We start from the raw sequence: 18136 nt of genomic DNA, 5'->3' as shown, positions 1-18136 counted from the left end.
TTAGTAAACTTTGAAATAAATTTTCAAGGCTTTAAAAAACTAAAAAGTAATATCTTCCTAAATAAGCTTATTTGAAATATAGCATGAGAAAAAATAGACATACAAGTGGTAAGAGAATAGTGACAAGATTTTGACTAGGGGGCTGACCCCTTGGCCAAGTGGTTAAGTTCACGTGCTCCGCTTCAGCGGTCCAGGGTTTCACCAGTTCAGATTCTGGGCGCGGACATGGCACCACTAATCAAGCCATGCTGAAGCAGTGTACCACATATCAGAGCCAGAAGGACCCAGATCTAGAATATACATGTATGTTCTAAGCATGTACTGGGGGGCTTTGGGGAGAAGACAAAAAAAGATCAGCAACAGATGTTAAGCTCAGGTGCTAATCTTTAAAAAAAAAAAGACTAAAATCATTAATAAAAGGAGCCAATATTAATAATAAAGGTTTTTTTCACTTTTACTTTTTTTTGGTGATTACATTTCAAAAATTTTTGGGTTGGATCAGAAAAGGTTTGACTTCATATACACACAAAAAATGTAGAAGTCTCCAGTTTTGAATACCCTTTTCAGTTGTTTCTCAAATATGCGATTTTAAGTATTAATAACAAGGCAAGAATAAACATACTCTTACACTTCTCAAGTGTAACAAATGAGAAATGTCTCCCTGGAAGTTGCCAATAAAGAGTTTTCAATATGAAAATTCTTATAAATATGGTAAACTTTAAGGCAAAAGAGAAATGTTTACTGCTACCTTCACGTCAGATTCTAGTATTCAAAGCACACTGTAACATCACCATTAGTGACTTCAAAAGGAGAAAACGTGCCACTCTCGGTCAGAAACTTGGTACTCAATGTCTAACTTCAAGAGTATCTTTTTTATCCTGCAACTGTTAATATCATAAACTATAGCTCATCAAATTTTACATCAGTCCCTGCAAATAACTGTTTCTCATATGAAACCTTTTTATCGTTAAGTGACAGCTAAGGATATATTTTTGCACATAGTTTTTAAAAAATATACGGGAAAGCACATAAAACATAAAGGCACAAAATAATGAATTATGAAGCCAAACATCCATGTATCCACCACAGAAACGGAATTTCTTCAGTTTCCCTTCAGTTCTCTATGTCCTACCAGATCACACTCCATCCATCGCCCTAGAGAGGAATCCTCTTTTGTCTTTTCTGGTGTCTCTTCCTTACTCTTTTCTTTTTTTTTCGTATTATATTATTATTACATATATTTATCTTTTTTACTTTTTACCCGCAGTTTTACTGAGCTATACTTGACATATAACATTGTATTCATTTAAGGCATACAAGATAATGATTTGATATATGTATATATCATGAAATGATTACCACAATAAGCTTAGTTAACATCCATCACCTCACAAAGTTACAAATTTTTTTTCTTGTGATGAGAACTTTTAAAAACTATTCTCTTAGCAACTTTCAAATATACAATATAGTATTATTAACTATAGTCGCCATGCTGTACATTACATCCCTAGAATTTATTGATCTTAATACTGGAAGTTTGTACCTTTTGACCACTTTTACTATGCAAGTATACATCCATGAACATACTTTATCCTGTGTTTGAACTTTTTATAAATCATAAGATTTGTCTGCTTTTATGCCTTGCTTCTGTCACTCACCAAGGTAGGATTCATGTACGTTGTTGCACAGGGTACTAGCTCATTCATTTCCTAGCTCTACAGGACTTCACTGTTAGGAATATACAACGTTTTGTTTGGGGTCATTAGAACATTTCTATGAACATTCTTATATATATTTCCTGGTGTACAAGTGCATGAGTTTCTTCCTGTTGAGTATTTACCTTTCAAAACTGATTATTGTGAATTATATATTAGATTTCATTACTAAATGTAAAAAAGAGCAAGAATTCATGAGCGGACAATATAGGTTTCACATTTCCCCTTTACACCCCAAACTTACCTGTCGAAAGCTCCAGGGTAACGACCAAATTGTAACTTTCGAAAAGGAACAAATTTCCTGTCGATGTGTCCTTTGAGTCGCAGGTGGCCGTGCCAGAGGTAGTTGCCACTCCTCTCATGAAAGACCACCAAGTGGATGGCATGAGCGGCCAATTTGCAGATGTAGTGCAGGGGGATTTCAGTTCCAGAAAGCGAGTCTATCCCATCTAGCCGGGGATCCTTGCTCTCGATCTTTAGGCACTGAAATCCCATATTTTCAGCTATCCGAAACCAGCCTTCCTAAAACCAAAGACACATCACGCTTGAATGTTTGAGACCAAATACTAGTAGCAAAACTAAAGTGATTCTTACACTGAATTAAGCCATACAGATTTTTATGCTAATCTGCTCTTTGCCTGGGGATTTAAAAATGAGGGTGGGGAGGGGAAGGTGTTGGTGGGAGAATAAAGGAAAGGACCAAAAAGAGAAACTACAGAGCGTGGAAGACACGCGCAAAGACTCTCATGATGAAAATTAATACAAATTTCTTCCTTGGAATGAGAATGCTCATTTTATTGTTCTCTGGTTGGTATCTATAAAGTAAATGTTAATACAAGAACAGTACTTAAAATTAAACTTGTGATTTTCAATTTAACTTCCTAATAACCTTTATCTTCAACAGTGCTTCAAAAAAGTAGTGCTTTCATCTCATAGTTTATATTCCAACACCTTAAACTGCTACTGTAATAGAAGCCATCATAATGCAAATTATTAGAAAACAGACTGAGCAGGGACAGTGTTAAGACGGCAGCATAGGTGGATTCTGAACTGACCTCCTCCCACAGACACAACAAATTTACAACTACTCTTGGAACAACTGCCCCAGAGAGAGAACTGAAAACTGGATAAAAAGAACCCCCACAACAAAAGACAGTCCTGACTGAGTTAGAAATTCCTTTCTGGAGGGTAAAAAAAGCCACCTTTGCGAGCCATGGCACTTAACAGCTAGCCAGGAGTGATCTTAAGGTACGAAGGCTTCTCTGGAGGAGTGGCGGACCTGTGCAGGTGAGTATGACTGCTATAAGCAGCTTTTGGACCCAGCACAACTGAGACAAGTGTCATAATATCTGGCTTTGCTGGCTACTAACTACAATGGGAAATACCCCCCAAAAAGCTGTTGGATATAAGGGGGGTAAGCCTGCTCTTAAAGGGCCCACAATTCACCCATTTCGGAAAGCAAACTAAAATCACCAGAAAGAAAGGTACACAGATAGGCTCTGGGTGCATCTAAGTGAGAGGTGAGATCTCTTCAGGGACTGAGACATTGGTAGCAGCCATTACTGTAACCTAGTACAGGCATTCTGACACAGATGCTGGCAGATGCCATTGGAGTTCTCCCCCTGGCCTGTTAGCCCAGGGTCTGCATCACCCCTAGAGCACCAATCTAATCCAGCTCAGCCAGGGCGGGCAGCCTGCCCTAAGGCCTGGCCCCACCCAACAGCAAGCCCTCAGGCAACTTGTGGGCCCACACAGGCAGAGTGCAGAGAACTTCTGCAGCCAGGTGAGTGGCTCCGCTTCTGAGGGGCAGGACACGCTTGAAGAGTGGGTGGAATGTGTGGGGCATTGGTGGAGTGTTTGGGGCCTCTGCAGTGGGGTGACTGGGTCTACTTCAGTGGGTCAGGGAACATGCATGGGGCAGGACTGTGTTGACCAGGTATGTGGCCCTGTGGGCAGTGGGGCTTGGAAGCTGCAACAAACTTCTGCAACACAAACAGTCACATAGGGGATTGGCCTCACCTTCCAAAGCCTGAAACAACTGAGTGTTCCCATGCCTGGGGCCAGCCCCACTCAACTGAGATCCTGAGAGAGGTGACAAGAGCCTTGCAGGCTGGAGACCTATAGCAGTTGTAAGCCCCTGAGCCTAGCAACCAGCCACACTGGGGGCCTACTCACTTAACTTAAAAACTGCAACAGGAATGTGCTATTAGACCTTGCAGCCAACTGTGCCAGGGCTCCCCAAACCCAATAAAGTGACTGAAGGGTCCAGAGCAGGCACATGCAGCTGAGCATTACAACCAGCTGGCCAGGGGGACAGCCTAAACTCCCTGCAGCAACAGCAACCCTGCCACAGCAGGAGGACACATGTAACTCACACAGGGGACACTCCTGGAACATTTGGAACTGCTGATGGGGGGAAGCATACTGCTGGGGCTCATAGGCATCTCTTACATAAGGCCACCTCTCCAAGATCAGAAGATGTAGATGACTCACCTAACACATAGATATAAGCACAGGGAAAGAGGCAAATGAGGAGACAGAGGAACACATTGCAAGTGAGGGAACAGGACAAAATTTCAGAAAAAGAACTAAATAAAACAGAAATAAACAATCTACCCAACAAAGAGTTCAAACAAAAAGTCACAAGGATGATCACTGAACCTGAGAGAAGAATGGATGAACTCAGAACTTCAACAAAGAATTGGAAAATATAAAAAATAACCAATCAGAAATGGAGAATACAATACTGGAAATGAAAAATTCACTAGAGGGACTCAATAGCAGAGTAGATGATACAGAAGAACAGATCAGTGAGCTGGATAAAAGATTAGAGGAAATCACCCAAGCTGAACAGATACAAGAAACAAGAATTAGAACAAATAAGAACAGTCTAAGGGACCTCTGGGACAAGACCAAGTGCACTAACATACATACTATAAGTGTCCCAGAAGGAGAAGAGAAAGATAAACAGGCAGAGAATCTATTTGAAGAAATAACAGCTGAAAACTTTCCTAACCTAAGGAAGAAAACAGACATCCAGGTACAGGAAGCACAGAGAGCACCAAACAAGATAAACCCAAAGAGGCCCACACCAAGAAACATTATAATTAAAAGATCAAGAATTAAAGATAGAGAATCCTAAAAGCTGCAAGAGAAAGGCAACAAGTTACACACAAAGGAAACCCCATAAGGTTATCAGCTGACTTCTCAGTAGAAACTTTACAGGCTAGAAGGGAGTGGCACAATATATTTAAAGTGCTGAAAGCAAAAACCTACAGGCAAGAGTACTCTACCTGGCAAAGTTATCTTTCAGAATGGAAGGAGAGATAAAGAGTAGCCTAGACAAGCAAAAACTAAAGGAGTTTATCACCAAGAAACCAGTCTTACAAGAAATGCTAAGGGGACTTATTTATGTGGGAAAGAGAAGACCACAAATAGGAATAAGAAAATGATTTAGAAAAAAAAAAAAAGCAACAATATAACTGGTAATGGCAAATATACAATAAAGGTAACAGATTAACCACCTATAAAGATAATATGAAGGTCAAAAGACAAAAGTATAAAATTATCTATTTCCATGATAAGAGGGTAACTGATACACAGACACAAAAAAAGAGGTTAGATATGATATCAAAAACATAAAATGTGGGAGGAGGGGAGTAAAAGAGTAGAGCTTTTAGCAAGAGGTCAAACTACAGAGACCATCAACATAACACAGATTGCTATATATGTAGGTTATCATATATGAACCTCATGGTAATCACAAATCAGAAACCTAAAATATACAAAAAATTAAAAGGAAGGAACCCAAAGATAATACTAAAGAAAGCCATCAAATCACAAGGGAAGAGAGCAAGAGAATAAGAAAGTAACAGAGAAGAACTACTAAAACATCCAGGAAAAAAAGTAACAGAATGGCAATAAGCACATACTTATCAACAGCTACTTTCAATGTCAACAGACTTTCCAATCAAAAGGCATAGGGTGGCTGACTGGATTAAAAAACAAGACCTATGTAAATGCCGCATACAAGAGACATACTTCAGACCTAAAAACATTCACAAACTGAAAGTGAAGGGATGGAAAAAGATACTCCACTCAAATGGCAAAGAAAAGAAAGCTGAGGTAGCAATACTTATATCAGACAAAATAGACTTTAAAACAAAAACTGTAACAAGAGACAAAGAAGGGCACTACATAATGATAAAGGGAAAAATCCAACAAGAGGATATAACACTTGTAAATATCTATGCACCCAACACAGCATCAGCTAAATATATAAAGCAACTATTAACAGACATAAAAGGAGGAATAGATAGTAACACAATAATAGTAGGGGACTTTAACACTCCACTTACACCAATGGATAGATCATCCAAACAGATCTAAAAGGAAACACTGGCCTTAAATGACATATAAGACCAGATGGACTTAGTAGATATATACAGAATATTCCATCCAAAACCCACAGAATACACATTCTTTTCAAGTGCACATGGAACATTCTCCAGGACAGATCACATATTAGGCCACAAAACAAGTCTCAATAAATTTAAGAAGACTGAAATAATACCAAGCATCTTTTCTGACCACAACAGTATGAAACTAGAAATCAACTACAGGAAGAAAATTAGAAAAGCCACAAAAATGTGGAGATTAAACAAAATGCTACTGAGCAACAACTGGGTCAATGAAGAAATCAAAGGAGAAATCAAAAAATATCTGGAGACAAATGAAAAGGAAAATATAACATGCTAATATTTATGGGATACAGCAAAAGCGGTTCTAAGATGGAAGTTTACAGCAATACAGGCTTACCTCAACAAACAAGAAAAACCTCAAATAAGCAATCTAAGAGAGCACCTAAAGGAACTGGAAAAAGAAGAACAAACAAAGCCCAAAATCAGTAGAAGGAACTAATAAAAGTCAGAGCAGAAATAAATGAAAACGAGACTAAAATAAAATAGAAAAAAATCAATGAAACCAAGAGCTGGTTCTTTGAAAAGATAAACAAAATTGACAAACTTTTAGCTAATCTCACCATGAAAAAAACAGAGAAGGCTCAAATAAATAAAATCAGAAATGAAAAAGGAGGAATTACAATGGACATCTCAGAAATACAAAAGATTGTAAGAGAATACTACAAAATGCTATATGCCAACAAATTGGATAATTTAGAAGAAATGGATAAATTCTTAGAATCATACAACCTTCCAAAACTGAATCAAGAAGAAACAGTGAATTTGAATAGACCGATCACCAATAAGGAGATGGAAAGAGTAATCAAAAACCTCCCAAAAAATAAGAGTCCAGGAGCATTAACAGGACAGGAAACAACAACTGTAGGAGAGAAGGTGGAGAAAAGGGAACTCTCATACACTGCTGGTGGGAGTGCAAACTGGTACAACGACTATGGAAAACAGTATGGAGATTCCTCAAAAAATTAACAATAGAATTACCATACAATCCAGCTATTCCACTGCTGGGTACTTATCCACAGAACATGAAAACACGAATACCTAAAGACACATGCACCCCTATGTTCATCGCAGCCTCAATCACAACAGCCAAGACTTGGAAGGAACCTAGGTGCCCATTAAGGGACAAATGGATAAAGAAGATGTGGTAATATACACAATGGAATACTACTCAGCCATAGAAAACTATGAAATCCGGCCATTTGTGACAACATGGATGGACCTTGAGGATACTATCCTAGGTGAAATAAATCAGAGGGGGCAAGTCAAATACTGTATGATCTCACTTACAGAAGAGAAAAACAACAATAATCACATAGAGACAGAGATGGGATTGGTAGTTAACAGAGGGTGAAAAGGGTAATCAGGCACAGGTGTATGGTGATAAACCAATGTTACCACAATAAAAAAGAAAAGAAAAGAAAAGGAACTGAGACATACGATAAAACAAAGTGCATTTTTCCAACATCATTAGTTACAGGGTAAATCTTATAACAAGATTAATCGATATGGTAGAGTTTTAGTCCTAAACTCAAAAGAAGAGTACTACAGATGATTAAACAGTATTAATTGTTAAGAACGCCTTATATTTTAATAAGAATTCACAATTTCCAAGAACTTTTACAAATATTATTGCATTTACATATGACCTCTATCTTATAAAAGAAGCAGCACAGGTATTATAGATAACGAAACAGACTCACAGAAGTCTAAAGAAACAAAATTAATAAGAGGCAAAGCCACTGCCAGCATTTAGGTCTTATCCAATCAAATCCTAGGTTCTTTCCACATTACCTCTCTAGTCTATATTTATATAATGTGTACAAAGCTCATTCACATTCATTATCTCATCTGCTGCCCACAGAAACTATGTGAGGTCAGCAAGGAAGATATTATTATGCCTAGCCTACAGTTATGGAAAATAAAGCTCTAAGTGGTAATACTAGACATGAAAGTTATTAAATGATGGAACTACGTCTGGAAGTTTATCTTAACAGCATAGCATTCATGAACATTTTTCAAAGGTGCTTTTTATTCACATCACACTGAATGTTGTCATTTGGATCAGGTGTATCTTTGTCTATGCTCTCGTAACACAATCCTCTATCATAGTATTGATTGTACTGTTTTTTAATCGTTTGTTTAAACTCCACTAACAGACTGCAAGTTTCTCAACCATAAGAATCAACAGAGTGATACCCAGCTGGTGTTCAAGAGATATTTGTTGTTGCTTATGTTGTTAAATGAGAGAAACAGGATAATTCTGGTAGAGAATGCTAACTAGTAGCAATAATAACTGTCTTCTCCTTTATGGATATAGAGTTCAATTGTGTTCTGGTCAAAAGAATGTGGAAGGGAGAAGGGGGCGGAGCAAAATGGCGGGGTAAGCTGACTCGGGATTCTCTCCCCTCCAAAATACAACAAAAGATTGGAAGAACTGAATTTCAGGGGATAAACAGAATGCCAGCTCGTTAGAGACCTACAATACCAAGAAGGTGGAGATCATAAACCTTGCTTACAGCCTCGGAGGTGCTGGTAGGAGAGAACATCGCTCCCTCCCCTAGAGTCTGTGATGGCTGCGGTGCAGGTCGGGAAGGAGCGGGGGAGGGGCCACATGACCGGGGGGATCATCCAGGACTCCTGCCACTGATTCAGTAGAGACCCGCTGACAGGGGGAAAGCTTCCGTCCATGGGGACCCCATAAATCAAGGGCCTTGGGAGACCAGAGAACAGAACTGATCTGAACCCAGACAGGCGCGTGTGAGTAACAGCCCCTCCCCCCTGGCAAAGCCAGTGGGCGCAGCCATCTTGCCCCAAGGCGGAGAGCTAACATGCCGCTCCCGACCCCCATCTAGTGGCGACAGGCTGTAACTGCAACTGAATTCTACCACCATGAGAAAAAACCGCTCCTCTACCATCCAGCAATTTATAAAAGCCCCAGACCAGAAGGAAAACAATAAAAACATAGAATTAAGTCCTGAGGACTTGGAATTAGGTAAACTAAGTGATAATGAGTTCAGAGCAGCTATAATCAAAAAACTCAATGAGGTAGAGAGAAAGATAGAGAAACAAGCCGAGTTCTGGAGTTACTTCACAAAAGAGATTGAAATCATAAAGAAGAATCAAACAGAATTACTTGAGATGAAAAACACAATGGACCAGATAAAACAGAATACGGATTCCCTGAATGCCCGGGTAGACTCCATAGAAGAGCAAATTAGCATAATCGAAGATAGACAGGCTGAATGGCTCCAGACAGAGGAAGAAAGAGAACTAAGGATTAAAAAAAATGAGGAAAATCTCCGGGAGATAATGGACTCAATGAGGAGTAAGAACATAAGGATCATAGGAATTCCCGAGAATATGGAAAAGGAAAATGGAGCAGAAAGTGTGCTTAACGAAATTATTGAAGAAAACTTCCCAAATCTAGGGATCGACGGAGAATGTGTGTAGAGGAGAGTTTTAGATCTCCTAGATTTGTCACTGTAAAAAGAGCTACCCCACAGCACATAGTAGTAAAATTGGCAAAAAGGAAAGATAAGGAAAGAATACTCAGGGAAGTAAGAAAAAAAAAAAGAGAATAATCTATAAAGGAACCCCTATCAGACTGTCAGTGGATTTCTCTACAGAAACCCTACAAGCTAGGAGAGACTGGAGTGACATATTCAAAGCTTTAAAGGATAAAAATCTTCAGCCAAGAATACTCTATCCAGCAAGAATTTCCTTCAGATACGAGGGGGAAATTAAATCTTTTCCAGACAAACAAAAGTTAAGGGAATTTGTAACTAAAAGCCCTCCATTACAAGAAATCCTCAAGAAGGCTCTCATACCTGAAAAAAGAAAAAAGGGAGAAAGGAGACACAATCCACAGACTACGGAGACCGATGGATAGAACCAGAACAGGATAGCAAATATTCAATTATAGCATTAGGGTAAAGGTAAGGAAACTACCAAAGCAAGGACGATCTTATCACTCTAACTACCAATTAATAAGACGAGTTGGAATAAAAAATGAAAATAATTATTTAGGAGGGGAAGAGCAAAGGGTCTAAATCAGTACTGGTGAAGTAAGTAAGAGACCACCAGAGAATAGACTATATTATACATGAGATTCTAAATACAAACTTCAAGGTAGACACTAAAATAAAGTACAGAACAGAGTCACAAATCATAAACAAGGAAAAATCTAAGAAACCCAGCATAAGAAACTGCAGTATTAAATGGGTAGTTTAAAGCAAACAGGAAAAGAAACGCAGGAAAACAAGACAATGAGCGACAGATTAACAGCATTAAGTCCACATGCATCAATAATCACTCTCAATGTGAACGGATTGAACTCTCCAATAAAAAGACACAGAGTGGCAAAATGGGTTAAAGAACAAGATCCAACAATTTTTTGCCTCCAGGAAACACACCTCAGCCCCAAGGACAAACACAGACTCAGGGTGAAGGGGTGGAGGACAATACTTCAAGCAAATAGCAAGGAAAAAAAGGCAGGTGTTGCAATTCTTATATCAGACCAAGTGGATTTCAAAATAAGACAGGTAAAGAGAGACACAGAGGGACAATATATAATGATCAAAGGGACACTTCATCAAGAAGAAATAACGCTTATAAATATCTATGCACCCAAGACAGGAGCACCAAGATTCATAAAGCAACTATTAACAGACCTAAAGGAAGATGTTAAAAACAACACAATAATAGTAGGGGACCTCAACACCCCACTCACATCAATGGACAGATCATCCAGACAGAAAATCAACAAGGAAATAGTGGAGATAAATGAAAAACTAAAACAATTGGACTTAATAGACATATATAGATCACTTCGCCCTGAAAGAGCTGAATACACATTCTTCTCAAGTGCACATGGAACATTTTCTAGGATAGACCATATGTTGGGAAACAAGGCAAGCCTCTACAAATTTAAAAAAATTGAAATAATAACAAGCATCTTCTCAGATCATAGTGCTATAAGGCTAGAAATTAATTACAAGAAAAAAGCTGAGAAAGGCACAAAGATGTGGAGACTAAACAACACACTACTGAACAAGCAATGGATCATTGAAGAAATTAAAGAAGAAATAAAAAAATACCTGGAAACAAATGAAAATGATAGCATGCCATACCAACTCATATGGGATGCAGCAAAAGCTGTATTAAGAGGAAAATTCATCGCAATACAGGCACATCTTAACAAACAAGAAAAATCCCAAATAAGCAACCTTAAAGCACACCTAACTGAACTAGAGAAAAAAGAACAAATGAAGCCCAAAGTCAGCAGAAGGAGAGAAATAATAAAAATCAGAGCAGAAATAAATACTATTGAAACGAAAAAGGCAGTAGAAAGGATCAATGAGACAAAGAGCTGGTTTTTTGAGAAGATAAATAAAATTGACAAACCACTAGCCAGACTTACAAAGAAAAAAAGGGAGAAAGCTCAAATAAACAAAATCAGAAATGAGAGAGGAGAAATAACAACAGACTCTGGAGAAATACAACAGAATATAAGAGAATACTACAAAAAACTATATGCCAACAGAATGGATAACCTAGAGGAAATGGATAAATTCTTGGACTCCTACAATCTCCCAAAGCTCACTCAAGAAGAGGCAGACAATTTGAACAGACCAATCACAAGGAAAGAGATTGAAACAGCAATCAAAAACATCCCAAAGAATAAAACCCCAGGACCAGATGGCTTTCCTGGGGAATTCTACCAAACTTTCAGAGAGGATTAAATACCTATCCTTTCCAAGCTATTCCAAAAAATTAGGGAAGATGGAACACTTCCTAACACATTCTATGAGGCCAACATCACGCAGATACCAAAACCTGACAAGGACACCACGAAAAAAGAGAACTACAGGCCAATATCACTGATGAACATAGATGCAAAAATTCTAAACAAAATCTTGGCAACCAGAATTCAGCAATTCATCAAAAGAATCACACATCATGATCAGGTGGGATTCATACCAGGGACAAAGAGATGGTTCAACATCCACAAATCAATCAACGTGATACACCACAACAACAAACTGAGGAATAAAAACCACATGATCATCTCAATAGATGCAGAGAAGGCATTTGACAAGATCCAACAGCTATTTATGATAAAAACTCTGAACAAAATGGGCATAGAAGGAAACTACCTCAACATAATAAAGGCCATATATGACAAACCCATAGTCAACCTCATACTCAATGGGCAAAAACTGAACGCCATCCCCCTGAAAACAGGAACGAGACAAGGATGCCCTCTATCACCACTCTTATTTAACATAGTACTGGGGTCCTGGTCAGAGCAATCAGGCAAGAAAAAGGAATAAAAGGAATCCAAATAGGGAGGGAAGAAGTGAAACTCTCGCTGTTTGCAGATGACATGATGTTATATATAGAAAACCCCAAAGAATCCATTGGAAAACTGTTAGAAATAATCAACAACTACAGCAAAGTTGCAGGGTATAAAATCAATTTGCATAAATCAGTAGCATTTCTATACTCCAGTAATGAACCAACAGAAAAAGAACTCAAGAACACAATACCATTCACAATCGCAACAAAAAGAATAAAATACCTTGGGGTAAATTTAACTAAGGAAGTGAAGGACCTATATAATGAAAATTACAAAGCCTTTCTGAGAGAATTGGATGACGACATACGGAGATGGAAAGACATTCCAGGTACATGGATTGGAAGAATAAACATAGTTAAAATGTCCGTTCTACCTAAAGCAATCTACAGATTCAACGCCATCCCAATCAGAATCCCAATGACATTCTTTACAGACTTAGAACAAAGAATCCTAAAATTCATATGGGGCAACAAAAGACCCCGAATTGCTAAAGCAATCCTGAGAAAAAAGAACAAAACGGGAGGCATCACAATCCCTGACTTCAAAACATACTACAAAGCTACAGTAATCAAAACAGCATGGTACTGGTACAAAAACAGGTGCACAGATCAATGGAACAGAATTGAAAGCCCAGAAATAAAACCACACATCTATGGACAGCTTATCTTTGACAAAGGAGCAGAGGGCATACAATGGAGAAAAGAAAGTCTTTTCAACAAATGGTGCTGGTAAAACTGGAAAGCCACATGTAAAAGAATGAAAATTGACCATTCTTTTTCACCATTCACCAAAATAAACTCAAAATGGATCAAAGACCTAAAGGTGAGACCTGAAACCATAAGGCTTCTGGAAGAAAACGTAGGCAGTACACTCTTTGACATCAGTATTAAAAGGATCTTTTCCGACACCATGTCTTCTCAGAGAAGGGAAACAATAGAAAGAATAAACAAATGGGACTTCATCAGACTAAAGAGCTTCTTCAAGGCAAATGAAAACAGGATTGAAACAAAAAAACAACCCACTAACTGGGAAACAATATTTGCAAGTCATATATCTGACAAAGGCTTAATATCCATAATCCATAAAGAACTCTCGCAACTCAACAACAAAACATCAAACAACCCAATCAAAAAATGGGCTGGAGACATGAACAGATATTTTTCCAAAGAAGATATACTGATGGCCAATAGGCACATGAAAAGATGCTCATCATCGCTGATCATCAGGGAAATGCAAATCAAAACTACACTAAGATATCACCTTACACCCATTAGAATGGCAAAAATATCTAAAACTAATAGTAACAAATGTTGGAGAGGTTGCAGAGAAAAAGGAACCCTCATACACTGCTGGTGGGAATGCAAACTGGTGCAGCCACTATGGAAAACAGTATGGAGATTCCTCAAAAAATTAAAAACAGAACTACCATACGATCCAGCCATCCCACTACTGGGTATTTATCCAAAGAGCTTGAAGTCAGCAATCCCAAAAGTCCTATGCACCCCAATGCTTATTGCAGCATTGTTTACGATAGCCAAGACGTGGAAGCAACCTAAGTGCCCAGCAACAGACAAATGGATAAAGAAGATGTGGTACATATATACAATGGAATACTACTCAGCTGTAAAACAGAACAAAATCATTCCATTTGCAATAACATGGATGGACCTTGAGGGAATCATGTTAAGTGAAATAAGCCAGCGAGAGAAAGATAATCTGTGTATGACTCCACTCATATGAGGAATTTAAAATTATGGACTAAGAACAGTTTAGTGGATACCAGGGGAAAGGTGGGGTGGGGGGTGGGCACAAAGGGTGAAGTGGTGCACCTACAACATGACTGACAAACATTAATGTACAACTGAAATTTCACAAGATTGTAACCTATCATTAACTCAATAAAAAAAAAAATGTGGAAGGAAGCATCACACACCACCTCTGGGCCTGGCTTTACAATATCCCATAAGTTCTTCCATGTTCCCCTCTTCCATTCACATGTAGGGAAGCAAAGAACTCCAAGATGGGAAAGCCGCACAAATGAAACAGCCGATAACCCTAGGTCTCCACTGCGAGGAAAGTCATCCAGGAATATCCCTGACCAAGAAAATCCACCCTGGATTGTGTGTAAAGACAATTACTCCTTTGTGGTAAGTCAATATGATTTTAGGGTTGTTTTTAACAGCAACTAATGTAGCTTACCCTAGCTAATACAATTTCACCTTGATTCTCCTTATGTTAGAATTATCCACTGTAGGATTCCCCTTTTTCCTTTACTTTCTTGGTATACCTAAGAGGTAGAAAGTACTGATTGAGGGTGAGAGTGGCTAATTCACAGAAGGAATCCACCAGACAGGATGAAAGAAAAGCATTCTAAGTTGGTAAATCCAGGAAAAATTTAAAAGGCCAGCCAGAACTTGAAGAGGAATCAGACCATGGGTTGCAGAGGACAAAAACTGACAGACAAAACAGGCAGAGCTATGAAAAGGCTTGCCTTCTAAGAATCGTGAGAGAGAAAAAGTCAAGAACAAAGGAGCTGCTCTGATCAGAGTAAAGGCCTAGGTCAAGGCTGTACTGCACAAATCCACTCCCCGCTGCCTTGGCCATGATTCGCTCACTTTATGGTAATGGTACTAATAAAGAAAAATCACATACAAATGAAGTCTATAGTAATTAGATCTAGTGATGTAATCTGCTCTGTCCTGGGAGAAGGTTTAGGGAGGACTGCCCAAGCGCTCTGTAGGATGCCTTATGTATAAAAGGTAAACATGAACCTGTGTGCTTTTTCTGGGTATTGCTGACCCTCTGCTGCTCCCACTGACTGTGATCATATCAGTTCTGCCAATTTTGGCATATTCCCTTTCTTCTAAAGCACTGGTTCTCAAAGCAAGTGGTACTGTACCCAAGAGAGATTTTAGAAATTTGTGGAGATATTTTTGGTTATCATAATGATTGAGGGGGACACACTGGCATTTAAAGGCCTAAGCCAGGAACATCAGACATCCTACAAGCCAAAATACAAAAATCTACCCTGTGTTCTACATAATTTCAATGTTTTATCAGATAATCATATAGTGAAAACTTTGTCTATAATTATCTAAGCCTCCATTTCCCAGGAATACAATAGCCATGTTAAAGGAGAGACAGTTTTATTTTTCTGTTGCTGGAAACTTGTTCACTATTTTTGAAAACCACATTACTAACAACATCATTCATAACACGAGTCTATGTTTGAAGCTATCACATTCAGCGGTCCTAGTGACAAGTGTAAGACCTGAATTTCTTCATTACGTCTTCCAGGGCAGTCATGCCTGAGTATTTACACACTGAAATATACATTTCCTTTTATTTCTACTTTATATTATAGTTAAGACATTATATTGATTTGGGGGATTATGTACGCAGGTAGGTCATAATTTCTAGGAACTTCATTTTGGGAAAACAAAGGAGCATTATAAAATACTCCTTGTAAAAAAGGTTTATAAACCTGTAGGCTTTTCCTATGAGGAAATCAAATAGTCCGATAGGAATGACCTACAGATACTGACATTTAGGAGTCCCTCCAGTGACAGAAGCTGCATACTCTTATTACCCTGGAGTAAAACCCACCAATTAATGAGGGCCTGAACATAATGAAAGGCTTCCAGTTGGTTTTCAGTGCCTCATTCTTAAATATGAACAGACAAAGATCAACAAGCATTGTAGCAAATCTGTCTCATGCAAAACAGACAAATAAAATAAAACAAACAACCATACCAAGAAACAAGCAGCCACAAAGAAGGGATTTAGAAAAAAAATGTAGCATGGAGCAAAAAACTTTTTTAAAAAACCAAAACTCTAAAATCTGCAGAGTAAAAAAATAAAACTGTATCCATGAAACAACAATGCTATTATAAGAAATAATCAGAGTACACAGAGCTTTTAGAAAATAAACATATGAAAAGCTCAAGCAAAAATATGAAAAAAATCAATGGCATTGTTAAAGGTTTTGTTTAAAAGTAAACAGACAAAGAGATGAAAAATTAAAGAGCAAAGATAAGATGAAAGGATCAATTCTGGAAGTCTAACATCCAAGCAATAAAAAGATCAGAAAGAAAGAACATTTTTATTCAATAGTACCCTGAGGGTCCCACCTAAATCAATAAGACAAGAAGAAGAAATTAAGTATTAGACTTGGAAAGGAAGAGACCAAAATGTCTTTTTGTCAGAGAACACAATGCTCTACACTCAAAGAAAGAGAAAGAGGGAGAGAAAAAGAAAGAGGGAGGGAAAGTGGGACGGGAGGGGAGTGAGAGGGAGAAACTATTAGAGTTTATTTTAAGAGTTCAGAGTTCAATACAGTTGCTGGGAAACAAGATCAAAATACCAAAGTCAATTGCATTCTCATTCGCCTAAAATAATGAACTGGAAACAGGTGAGGAAAAATATCCACATTAACCCCCGCCCCCTCCTCCCACATACACACTCAAAACTATAAGGTAGCAAGAAATAAATCTTACTAAAGATGCACAAAATCTGTAAGAAAAATTAGAATATCCTATTAAAGAATATCAAAGGATACCTGAAAATATCATATTCATGGATAAGAAATCTTAATATTTTAACAATGTCAAGAGATCTTGCATGCTTTTGCTTTCTTGGACTAGCCTGGACTAGCCTGGATGATGAAAGACACACAGCCCAGGCACCTCCACTGCCCCATCTGCCAGTCATCCAGAAGAAGCAGAGTGCCTAGCTGGCTGGCAGCTGCATAAGCGAGCTTAGCCGAGACCAGAACTGCCCGGCTGAATCCTAGCAAACTGCCAAGTCACAGAACCATGAGCTAAATAAATGGCTGTTGTTTCAACCACTAAATTTTAGGGTGATTTGTTACACAGCAGGAGCTAACATTATATACACCAAATTAGATATCAAATGTGCAAGGTAAAAAGAAAGATTTTCAGATATGCAAGGTTTCAACCTCCCATACACCCTTTCTCAGAAGAGAATTCCTAAAGTGTTGTGAAGGGGAGTTACAGTACAGTATCTGCCCAGCAGATCAGTCTGTATTAGGGCAGAAAGACCAAGAGCTCTAGGAGGGACGTCTCCAAGGAAAAAAATGGACCTAAGAGATTATCTGATGTGTTAGATCCCACTGAGAGTTTTATGTTTTTGTTGCAGAGTTCATGGATAGATTATTGATAGATACACAGAAAACTAGGGAACAAAAAGGGAGAAAAAAAGAGTTGTATAAGAAAAGGAATATTATCAGTGTAAACTAGGTAGCATCTGTGTGATTATCTATCTACTCATAATAAGGTAACACTGATTTAACTACAAAATACGATACAGTCATTTTAGGATGACGATGAGAGAAGAATGTGTGTGTGTGCGTGCACATGTGCACGAGCTTGTGTGTGTTTATGTATGAGCCAAAAGGGACATAAGAGCTAAATTCTCATAATTCATAATCTAAATAAGAAACATTTTTAAAAGTATAAACATTTAATTTATTAATGAGAAGATGAACAGGGTAGAGGGAGTTGAAAGTGGTTGGCTGAACGAGAGGGAACAGGGATGGGGAGAGGAGGCAGATACTGCCCTTT

At 38.3% G+C, this 18136-nt stretch overlaps 1 protein-coding gene across 13 annotated transcripts in view; it reads right to left on the bottom strand.

Annotated features, from left to right (window-relative positions):
• FKTN (fukutin) overlaps window positions 1-18136 on the bottom strand; it is a 70303-nt gene that overhangs the window by 28619 nt on the left and 23548 nt on the right. For all 13 annotated transcript variants that reach the window (XM_070596024.1, XM_070596027.1, XM_070596030.1 and 10 more), the window contains one exon: window positions 1960-2237. In XM_070596024.1, the coding sequence (XP_070452125.1) occupies window positions 1960-2237 (278 nt within the window). The remainder of the gene's footprint in view (window positions 1-1959; window positions 2238-18136) is intronic.

The sequence above is a fragment of the Equus przewalskii genome, chromosome 26 (assembly GCF_037783145.1).
Source record: "Equus przewalskii isolate Varuska chromosome 26, EquPr2, whole genome shotgun sequence".
NCBI classification, from domain to species: Eukaryota; Metazoa; Chordata; class Mammalia; order Perissodactyla; family Equidae; genus Equus; species Equus przewalskii.
Note: the sequence above shows the minus strand (reverse complement) of the source record. Positions and strands in the feature narration are given on the sequence as shown.